The following is a 12,175-nucleotide window of genomic DNA, read 5'->3' on the forward strand; positions in this document are numbered from 1 at the left end:
CCTGAAAGCCTCTGCTTCCCTGTGTTCATGAAGCAGCCCTGGCTCTTACAATCTTTCTGTCCCCTCTTCCACAATGGATGAGGTTCCATATAGGAGTTCTATCCTACACTCTACAGTCTCTTATTCTTTAAAACTTGGCCAGTTGTGGCCTTCTTTGTGCATCACATTCTGTTGTATAAGGAAGCTCTACTGGTAAGAGTTTAGGACTGTACCTAGTTCATAATTTGAACTTTATCATAGGTATTTTTGTGTAGGAGCATAGCTTTTGTAGGGTTTGGTGCTATCTGTGGATCCAGGCATTCACAGGAGATCTTGGAACATACCTGCCTCAGATAACAGAGGATCACTTTGTGTACTGGTGTAACTCTAGGCTTTTTGGCATACACAAAGACATTTTTAAGCAGAAACAAAAGAAAAAGATGAGGTAATCTAAGCAAATATTACAAAAGAAATAAATATAGGCATAAAAATATCACCTAAGAAGGAACAATGATTGTATAAAAGAACCAAAAAATATTTCTCGGATTATAATAGTATATTTTTCCTTTGAATAACCACTTTAAATATAGCATACATCTTCAAAAGACATAAACACATTTAAAACAACAATAAATGTAATATCTAACAAAAGTTCAGCTCCATGTGTCTACTGGAGATTCACCCTAAGGTCAGAGTGGAAAGATGGGAAAAGTTATTCTATTCAAGCAATATTAAGGAGAGAATTAGTGTGGATATGCTTGGGGGAAAAAAACGAGAATTTCAGTCAAGATCCATCACAAGAATCAAAGAAGGAAACTGCAAAATGACAAAAAGATCAGTTCATCAAGAAAATATAATAAGTGCAATTGCGTATGCATCCAGCATCAGAGAACTGAAATATATCAATTAAATACTAACAAAGCCAAATAGTGAAAGAATGTTGCAATAATATCAGATATCAGCAGCACCTCACTTTCCACAACTGATCCAGACATAAAATCAGAAACATCAGATTTGAATAATTCTAAAATCATATGAGCCTAATAGATGCTCAAGGAATACTCCATCCAAAGCCACATATATGGATATTTCTAGAGTGGACATGAGATTTTTCTCTATGACAGACCATGGAGGGGACATGAGATATTCTCCATAATAGATCATGGGCTCCAAAATGTGTTTTATCTGCTTTAGAAATAATTAAATCTTATAACAGTAGAAAATTAAATAATTCTTAAATGTCTAAACCTAAAAAAATAAAACAATAGGAAAAGACCAATGGATCAAAGAGAAATCAAGAGGGAAATAATCAAAGGCTATATCAGCACAAATGAAATTATAAATACAATACAGCAAAATTATGGGATTCAGCAAAGAATATTTAAGAGAAACACTTACAGTAATAAATGCTTACATTAAAAAAATAAAATATCTCAAACACACAGTCTTGTTTTACTCATCATTGGTTTATATTAAAAGAAAGAACAGCTATTCACAAACAGCAGAAGAAATTAACTAATAATTATTAGAACAGAAATGAATGAAGATTATGAAGACAGTAGAAGAAACTAATGAGACTCAAGGGTGGTTCTTTAAAACTAGATCAATAAATTGGCAAAACTTTAATATGACTACAAAAAAAAGAAAATTCAAATAAATAAAATCCTAAAAGCAAAAGGGAAAATAATCATTGATAACACAAGAAAAAATGATCATGCAGTCATCATGAATAATTTCCCAACATATTGGACAACTTGGGAGAAGTGGGTAAATTGCAAGAAACACACAACCCACCAAGACTGAATCACAGCTTAGCATTTGAAGGGGCAAAAAATAAGGAGTTAGAAACAATAATTTAAAACCTCCCAATAAAGAAACTGACTCAGCTTTAACAGAGAAGACATCTCTCTGGGTCCCCAGACTTAATTCGTGTTCCTCAACTTCTCTGTATTCCTTCCCTTTTTTCTTTCCTTGGTTTTATTTGTAAAAACAGATAAGACAACAGTCATCTGAAGGTGTTAGCCAGGGTGGTTCACCAATCTTTCTAGTCTCACATTAGTACACAGAAGCCTCTACTATGGGGCCTTCATGGGGAACCTGGACACCTTTGGGAGCCTGAGTTAAAGTGGGAGCCAGAGGTAGAGCCTGGGTCTTGGTTTGACCTTGGCCTTTGGTGGGCAAAGCCTGTGACCCTTGGCAATGTGGACACAAGCACACTTCCCAAGCTTGGGATGAGCAATGAAGGCAAGTTGATGGAGCTTGTGGTTGAGACCCTTTGGGATCTTGGCCTTCACCTCTTTGGGCTTTACAGAGGCCTTGACAGCTTCAGCTCCTGCACTCATGGTCTCAGAACTGTTTTCCGGCATCTTCTTCTTGAGCTTCCTGGTAAAATGCATGCTCCTCAGAAGCTTGGGATATATCCCTTTAGGAGATTCACATCTTGTGATCGGGGTTTCTTGATGCCACTTCTGTGCCATCTTCAGAACTGATTGGTATGTGTAGTCCTTGGAATTGCTATGTCTACTCTGTAACCTATAGCTCCAAAGTGCCTGGAAAAAAATTTAAAGGCCTCTAGGGGCTGAAGAGATAGCTTAGCAGTTAAGAGCACTGACTGCTCTTGCAGAGGACACAAGTTCAGTTCCCAGCACCCACATGATGGCTAACAACTGTCCTTAACTCTAGTTCTAGGGATACAGAGCCCTCTTCTAGCCTCAATGGGCATTACACAACACCTGTACATTTACAAACATGCAGGCAAAACACTCATACACATAAAATAAATTTGTCAATACTGTAGTTTAACTCCATCTTCCAACTTTAATTTTTTAAAGATTCATTTTTTATTTTTTTATTTTTAATGGACTTAGAGGATATATTTAATTTTTTTAAATATATTTTATTGAGCTTTTGTACATTTCATACAAAAGTTCTTAATCAAATAAAGGCCTCTGCCCCCATCCATACTCCCACAACCCCCACCTGGGCTTCATGTATTCTGGTATACATTCGGTCCAATATTTTACCCATGTATCATTGAGTGCAAGTTCATCCACTGGAGTCTATTCAGCCCATCTAGAGGTCTTAAGGAAGGTCTACTTTCCCTCACCCAGCAGTAATCAGTCTCCAACAGCTCTCAGGCTGGAGATGGTCCACCACCCATTTCCCTCGCATCCCTCTGGCCTTTGTCTGGTTGAGTTGGCATGGGTCTTGTGTTTGATGCCATCATTGCCACAAGGTCACATGAGAAGGCTTCCAGTGGCCTGAAAGCCTCTGTTTCTCTATGTTCATGGACCAAACATTGTTCTTACAATCTCCCTCCACCCTCTGCAATGGTCGCTGAGCCATGGGTGGGTGAGGTTTAATATGGGAGTTCTATCCAGGAACACACACTCTGAAGTCCCTTATTCTCTAAAACTTAGCCAGTTGTGGCCTTCTGTGGTCATCATACTCTGCTGTACAAGGAAGCTTCGCTGGTGAGAGTCGAGGCATGCACTAGTGTTCTCTCCACTTCTGGTTCTGCTATGTTCTGTGAGCCTTAGGAGCAGAGGTTCCACTTTAGATATGTTACCTAGGGGCGGGCATCTCTAAGACATATATTCTCTGTGCATGGCCAGTTGTGGAACTCTGCGGTAACCTCCAGCTGTTACAAAAAGAAAGTTCTTTGATGTCTTATACTGTATGCTTGTCTGTAAATATAAGGATCCATATTTAGGGTATGGTAATAAATTTCATTTATATAGAGATGTGACAGAGATATGATTTTCTCTAGGATCCATGAACTCTCCAGCCATGTATATTTGGCTATAATTACAGTGCCACCCATGAGTTCACACCCATTGATAGGACTTTTAGCCCAGTTAGATATCTGCTGATTACAACCCTTCCTCCTCCAGGATATCAGTACCAATAGAGATAGTTTGCTACACCAGTCCTTATGGTCATTCAGCTTTAGGACTGGGTTGGACCATTGTTTGATTTTTTTTTCCCTTAGTAGCTTACATAGTATCCTCTAAGACTATAAAAGCTAGTCTTCAGGGAAAAGGTTCCCAGGTCAGTTCCTGCTCCATTGGTCCAAGTCCTGCATCTGAATTATGGTCAGTCTTCGGCAGTAGGGTCTTACCTTTGAATTCTGGGAGATGTTTTGCCTGCAGGTACTTAAGTGCACCGTGTCATACATGCACTTGCTGAGAACAGAAGAAGGCAACAGATCCCCTCAAGATGGACTTACAGAGTGTTGTGAGTGCCTTCCATAAGTGTTCTTGGAACCGCCGTGGGCCTCTGGAGAACAATACATGCTCTGGAGCGCTGAGCAATCTCTGTAATCCCCAGCTTTGAGTCTGTGGTGTTACAGTCTACACGACTTATGCAGCTTACCCATTCACATTGCATTGCCATTTTACTGTCATGTACCTGGCCTTTGTGCTTAGGATATGAAGGGTTCATTCTTCACAACAATAATCCCAAGGGGCTTTGGATATGTCTGGACACATGCATCTACCTGCAAACTTGGCACCTTCAGACATTCTCAGTAACACAATGGCTTATATTTTCATTTGGTATTAACTCATTTCATTATTTCTAAAATGTATGCTTTTGGATGCTAATTGGATATTACTAAATGAATGTGGTAATGCTATAGGCCATGAAATCTATATGTACCCATGACATGTTTATGCACAATGAGAATTCCACTCTAAAGAAGAAAACAAGGAGACAAGCAGAAGTAGCAAATAGGAATTATCATCACACCATCCAGTATCAAATTCAAGCAGCACACCACTGACATAAGAAACAGAGGCAGAGACTATGGAACAGAATACAGAGACTGAAAATAACTTCACAAGTTTATAAACAGGTGTGCACACACACACACATGTGTGTGTGTGTGTGTGTATGTGTTTGAAGACTGAACCGCGGACCTTGTACACACCAGGCAACCTCTCTGTCACTGAGCTACAACCTCAGTCTAAACTGATGGAATGGATAAAGCTAAAATACATCTTTCAGAGAGAGAAAAAAAATTGTGAGGTATACACCTGACAAGTACTTAATAACCCAAATTTATAAGGAACTGAGGTAGCCCAATTGAGAAATGGCTCAGTTTACTAAGGAACTGAGAAGAGAGTCCTGGAAAGATTTAGAGATGGCCAACACAGGCATGAACTCTTCGATATCACTAACTACCAAGAAAGTATTTAGCAATACACAGTGACACATATCTTCACCCTAGACAGAATGACAATTATTGTAAAACCAAGCACACACAAACTCACAGAAACATACAAAAATCTCTCTCTCTCTCTCTCTTCATTACACATACACACACACACACACACACACCAGTGAAAACACACACAAGTAGCAAATATTTGCAAGACTTCACAATAAATGGACTCTTACACAGTGTGTCAAGGTAATGTGAATTAATGCTACAACTATGGAAAAAAGTTTGAAGATTCCCAAGAAAATTAAAAATATAACTGCCGTTGAATCAAATAATCTCACTACTGAGTATCTAACTAAAGTGAAATGAAATCAGCCTTCAGTTGAGACGTCTGTCCTCTGTGGTCACCATAGCACTGTTTACCATGTTGAAATTACATCATCCTAAATGTCTACCAATAGAGGAGGGAAATGTGTACTAGACAGCAAGATGAAATACAATTCAGAAGGAAGTCAGCACATGATGCCACCCATGTATAGACAAGGTTATACTCAGGGAAAATGGGAGCACACAAGCACTTACCAGAGGCCAGGAGGAGTAGAGGGAACTGGGTGAGGTCGTGATTAAACAATGGGCTCAGTTTGACAGGGAGATGACAGCAGCAAATTCAGGTGTTCTCTGGCCTGCAGGATGAACGCAGTTAAAACACTGCCCCATGCATTTTGAACATTTTCACCCTAATGAAATGATAACACTTTAAGTTGATAGACATGCTAATTATCTTAATTTAATTATCTAATTTATTCATGAAGCAAGCTGTCACACTGATTCCCCTAATTGTGTACGCTCATGTATGCTAGTCACTAAGAAGGAACACTATGACAATAGAAAGAGAGCCTTGGTAAATGCGGTGAAGTGAGGCACATGTCTAACCCCAGCAGTCAAGAGGTGAGGCAGGGAGATCTCCGGGAGTTTGAGGCCAGCTTGAGCTACATAAGAGCATGTCTTAAAAACAAACGCAAAAGTCACATTTCGTTGAATGCTTTATGTGGGATAGGCAGTGAGGGAATGCCCACGTGTTTGCATGTGAGGTCTTCACAGGGTTATGAAGCTACTGGGGTACAAAGTATTTTCCAAAATCAAGCAGGGGAGTAAGAACAAGAGCAGAGGAGAGAAGTTTCAGGAACATGTGCTGGGTCCTGTAGATTTTGTTCTTTAGTTGTTCTGAAGGGCATAGTGATAATAATGAAGCTGATCTGAAAACATGGCTCTTTTGACATTTGTCATCTTTCCTCATCCAGTGCATAACCCAGAAGGCATGAGTTGTCATCTATAAGGAATTCAATCAACTAATTTAGGTCACACATATGAGGGTGTCATTTCAAAGACACGGTGTGTTTGTACACATGGTAAGATCAATCTCTTGGGCTTCTAGTTTGAACCTGACTCTTGAGGAGTTCTGTATTTCCCCTGATGAGTCACTTGAGCTACACGAGGCAACATGAGGGTGTCATTTCAAAGACACGGTGTGTTTGTACACATGCTAAGATCGATCTCTTGGGCTTCTAGTTTGAACCTGACACTTGAGGAGTTCTGTATTTCCCCTGATGAGTCACTTGAGCTACACGAGGCAACAATTCAATGAGTATTATGAACATGGTGCAAAAAGTGTCTCCTAGTTTGCAGGAGATGAATAAATATTACAATTAACCTAGGATGAGACTAGAAAATGCATCTTCTCAGAAATCAGCGGTCAGGTAAAGGCAGACAAGCAGGGGCCCAGGCCAGGGGAACTGCAGTTCTGGTCAGTGACTGCAGACAGAAGGAACCAGTGGGCTTGCACCAGGCTTCTAAACATCCCCATCAGAAGGGAAAGTGGGAAGATGCACTGATGCAGTCACCAGCGTGGGCCTGAATATTGCCAGTGAGGGAGAAGCATAAAAATTTACATCATGTTTTAATTAGTAGAGGTGCTAAACATTACCATTGAAATCTACCCAATGACTTTATATCCATACACCAGTGCCAAGGATCCAAGTGCAACTGACTGTGACTAGTAATAATCAGATACATACAGATTAGAGACGCATGCACCAATATCTAAGTTTTATTAGCAAAAAAACAGTAAGTCTTTCTGTAAGAAACAATATATTTTAAAACTCATTCAATTTTATGTCTTGCAGTGTTTATACTGAGTTCAATACTGCATTAATTCAACTGTGAACCTAGAAATTTTATAGCCACTTTTGAAAGAGATGTATCTTTGTTCTGGAAATTGTTATTGAGTACATTAAAGCTATAATGAAATACTTCTTCTAATTAAAAAAAAAGGATCAGGCACAAAAAATAATTTTTTTAAATGTAAAGGTTTTCATTATATTTACAGACCAGGGTACTGCTCACCACTCATCAAAGAATCTTCTTTTTGCTGCACACAGAGATTATTACAAAGTTCCACAGCTGGTCAAATGCAAAGAATAAGTATCTGTGAGGTGCCCAGCCCTAAGTGATACAATCCAACCTCTACATCTACATTGTTCTGTCTATTAGACCTTAAAGCTGGGGTTGGATCATTAGTTGATGTTCTCCCTTAATAGCTTGCATAGTGTTCTCCAAAACTATAAGAGCTGACCTTCAGGGAGGTGGCTTCCAGGTCAGTTCCAGCTCTCTTGCTCCAAGTCCTGTGCCCAAAGTTTGTTCTGTCTTCATCAATAGGGTCTTACCTCCAAGTTCTGGGAAGCAATCAAGGGCTGTGGCAATAGCCTGTATAATTTTGGGAGTCTTTTGGAGTACTTTGGCCAACAGCTTGAAGGGAGGTTTCTCCTGTCTGGCACTCTTTCTTGTTATGTAGCCTTCAGCTATACACATGGACACATGTAGAGATATTTTATGTGTAATTTTTCAGTAGGTTTTTGAACTAATAAGTTTCCCTCTGGGTTTTTTTAATGCCAGCTAGGCATTATTTACCTCTCCTCTCTATCTCCCTGTCTAAGACTCCTTTCTCCCTCCCCAGTTAAAGTGCCCTCATCTCCTCATTTCACTCTTGATGATACCTGTCTCCTATGGTTCCCCTCTCTCAAGCTCCCAGGGAGGTAAAGGGAAAGGAGCCTGAGAGAGAAGAACAGAAGACAGGTGTTACCAAGGGAGAAATGAGTAACATGGGAGTATTTAAATGGGAGGGAGAGATGGAGGGTTATGCAAGAAACTATGGGGGTAAAGGGTAGAATATACTATTTGTATCAGTATTACTGTAAATGACAGCTCCACGGATATTTATGCTAGCATAGTGCTATTAGCTTTAAAATACTGGTAGTCTCACTACATGGTAAAATAGGCAAAACTCTTGCCCCTCACACCCCCTCAATCCCCCCACATGCATAAAGTATGTCTGTACTGTAGCATTTGATTTATTTTGATGATTTTTCAGTCTTTTGAATTTTTAATTATATTTTATTTTTATTGTATGAGGCTTTTTAATGAAGAGAAGAAGAGATGTTCACTTTGCTCTAAGTGTTGAGAAACCCTAGACCTACTCAATAAGTCAATCTTTTAAGAAATACAGCTTGAGAACTGTTGTGCTCCACCTCTATAGATCTGTCGGTGGCACTTTCAACTCCTGAGAGTCACTTTCTGGGCTCCTTTCGTCCTCAGAGTGCAGTCTCCATACCTTACTCAGGGTGACCTCTCCAAGGTTGCTTATTCTACTTGACCCCAAATCTATGGATTGGTGTGCTCCCTTTTGAAACGCTCCATTTGAAACTGCATCTCCACAGATTTACCTTCATGCATTTCAACAAAACATCTACTCACATCTTACATACTTTTTTCCTCCTTTTTCTTATTTTCAACAATTTAGTAATTAAATGCATTAATTCATCTTTATGTGTGGGCCCAGCCAGAGTATGGCTTTGAATCACAGAACAAAGAAGTGGCCTGTTGGATGGAAGCATATCTAGTTATCTACCTCTCACTAAATCTGTGTGATGTCAGCTACTACTGGTGGTCAGAATGTGCTGTGAATGGCAGAGGAGTTGTATGTGGACATATTAACAAATTCCTTAACTTCGGATTTTGAATATTTCATACACCACACACGCACACATATACACACACCCCACTGGCGGTAATATCACTCACCCTGCCCCTGGATAGAACTAGCTTCAGTCTTGGATCAGGATCCTATTTTTGTTGATCTCAAAATTAGAACTAAAATATTGCTATTAATTATGATACCTAGGAAGGTAGTACTTCTCATTGTCTTTGCTTTTATGCTTTTGTGAAGAATTCTGTAAGATCACAAATGTAAGGCGTCTGGCCAGCCCTGAGTCTTCGGTCCTGTCTTCCTCTCTTCCCCCATCGCTTCCTCGCTTGTTCTATGTTGTTTTTATGTCTTTAGTTGATTTTGAGGCTTTGATTCAGAACATTTGCTACTTCAAGACTGCAGAGCTGGTGGTAAATGGATGAACCAAGACTCAAACATTCTGTGATTTCCACTTTTTTAAAAAGCTTTCCTTCATGAACAAAGATGCTAATATAATTAACATGGAAGTTGAATGACAAAATACACGATTTTCCTGCTTTTGACCAATAAACCACTTATTCTGATGCTAAATAGTTCTGCAATGTTTTCTATCTAAATATGTGGGTCTCATCACTAAATCTTCAGAATATTCCTAACAATTATTATTCAGGTAAGACAATTGTGGCCCACAAGAAGATCAGATAGCTGCCTTTAGGCTAATATTGCTTGTAGGGTGCACATTGTAATGACAGACTGGTGAAAGTCACTAAGTTCCCTAACAAGCATGGAGGAGGGTGAAAAAGTTGTAACACACAAAGTGGAAAGAAAAGATCGCTATGAAGGAAAGGGGGAAGGGGAGGGGTGGGCGGGAGAGAGGGAGAAAGGGAAGGAGGGAGGAAAGGAGGGAGGGAGAGACAGAGGAAAGTAGGGAGAGAGGGAGGGAGGGAGAGGAATAAGGAAGGAAGGGAAGCAGAAGGACACTTCTTACATGTCTCAACATTTTTCCATAAGGAAACAATTTTATCAGGTCTTAACTCTATACCTGATATCTTACTATTGATTGGTCATCACAAATTGTCAGCAAAAGAACTCCTAAAGAATCCTAATCTCAAAATCACTTTCATGGTATATGTTGTGTGGCAACAGTCAAAGTTATTCAACTTGGTCAGCCTGGGTTTCAAAATCTACAAAATTGAATATTGGCGATCTCTTAGGGTAAATAGGAGGATCAAATATGGCAAATATACAACTATCAATGCACTCCAGCTGCTCTAATTACAGTCAGAACAATGACCACCATTGTAATTCTCCATGGCCTGCAGTTTAAAACATTTAAGACATTTTTAGTCCAAGACACCCGAGATAGAGATGAAGAGAAGCAGGTGTAATTTGTGTGCACATTTATATGCATGTGTGTTCCTTTGTATATCAGCCCTGTGAGTTCTTCCAGCACCATTTGGAACTATTTTTCTTTACAAAATGAAAAATTTTGACAGAAACATTTATTTAACTCACCAAAATTCACCCCTAAGAGAGAGACAGAGATAGAATTTGGACCCCATTTTCTCTATCTACAAAGTCTATTCCTTTTAAATATACATGTATACAAACTCATTTTTAAAGTTTAGTTGAAGGCTAGGCATGGTGGTACATGGCTGTAATCCCAGGACTTGGGGGGCACAGAGGCAGGCAGATCTCTGTGAGTTCAAAGCCAGTCTTGTGTACATAGTGAGTTCCAGGGCAGCTGGGGCTACAAGGAGAACCTGTTTCAAAAAGACCAAATAAATAAATAAATAAATAAATAAATAAATAAATAAGTTAAAGTTTAGTTGAATGTCATTCATAAAATTGTACATGATGATCCAGCATGGTGGTGTATGTCTGCAGTCCCAGCACTCAGGAGGCAGAGGTAGGAGGAGCTCCGTGAGCTCAAGGCCAGCTGGGATGGTCTACATAATGAGTTACAGGTCATTTGGGGCTACAGAGAGACCCTGTCTCAAAAAGACACTGCTCTGGGCCTGGCCCCACCCTCATCTCCCTCTGCTTCCCTGGGCCTGCAGGACTCTCAGGCCTCTCTCCAACCAGCAGGCTTCTCTCTCCCTGGTAAGTTGATTGGGCCCTCCGCGCCTTGACTCCCCCAGCCTCACTCACCCTCCCATCACCCCCACTGGTCTCTCCTTTAGCCTGGGCCCTGTCCCATTACTTGTCTTGGTGCCCAAACACCTGGGGAACCACCACTGCTTCCTGATCCTGTGCATCCAGAGCAACTCAGTTCCTTCTCAGGTCCCCGGGGGCGCTCTGGGCCTGGCCTGGCCCTCACCTCCCTATGCCTCCCTGGGTCTGCACAAAACCTCAACCTCTTTCCTGGAGGCTAGGGCTGACCTTTCCTCTTCCTGGACCTTTGCATCCAGACCAAGCTAGCTCCTCAGTACAGTCCCCAGGGGTCCTTGGGGCCGAATTCTAGCCGCCATCTTCCTTTGCATCTCTGGGTGACATGGCCAACAATGCCCTAGACCAGAATATTTCCTGGGCCCGACTCCCAGGCCAGTCCAACCTCCAAATTCCTGAGGCCAAAATCTAACCTGGAGGGATCCAGACCTTAAGAGAAAGCCTGAGACCATCTGATCCTCATCTAGACTTGGGCCTCTGTGGGAACTCTTGAAGAAAAAAGCAATCTGTCCACTCCAATATAAAATCAAATGAGAGAAATGGAAGCTTAGAGGAACCAGGCTTTCCTGCCCAAAAAGTAAACCACAAAGACACATAAAGTTCAAAAAAGAAGCAGACCTAAACTTGAAGGCTTGAGTTTCACACAAGAATCAGAAACTACAAAAGAAATTCACATGTCAAAATCATAGAGAAAGAATAATAACATGAAAAACCAAAATAACATATCCCCCCAAATACCAATACTCCTCTAGAGAAGTACAGTGAGAACCCCCTAGAGATAATGCAGGACATGGAACTCAAAAGAACAATTATAAACATGATAAAAGAATTCAGTGAATTTA

At 40.4% G+C, this 12,175-nt stretch overlaps 1 protein-coding gene across 1 annotated transcript; it reads right to left on the minus strand.

The window, feature by feature from the left end:
• Positions 1 to 2,099: 2,099 nt before the first annotated feature.
• Positions 2,100 to 2,456, minus strand: LOC103743885 (60S ribosomal protein L29-like). The gene has a single exon (XM_008845422.1). It carries the CDS (start codon positions 2,454 to 2,456, stop codon positions 2,100 to 2,102), a length of 357 nt encoding a protein of 118 aa, XP_008843644.1.
• Positions 2,457 to 12,175: the final 9,719 nt, after the last annotated feature.

The sequence above is a fragment of the Nannospalax galili genome, unplaced genomic scaffold, assembly GCF_000622305.1.
Source record: "Nannospalax galili isolate Female #2095 unplaced genomic scaffold, S.galili_v1.0 scaffold1062, whole genome shotgun sequence".
Taxonomy (NCBI): domain Eukaryota; kingdom Metazoa; phylum Chordata; class Mammalia; order Rodentia; family Spalacidae; genus Nannospalax; species Nannospalax galili.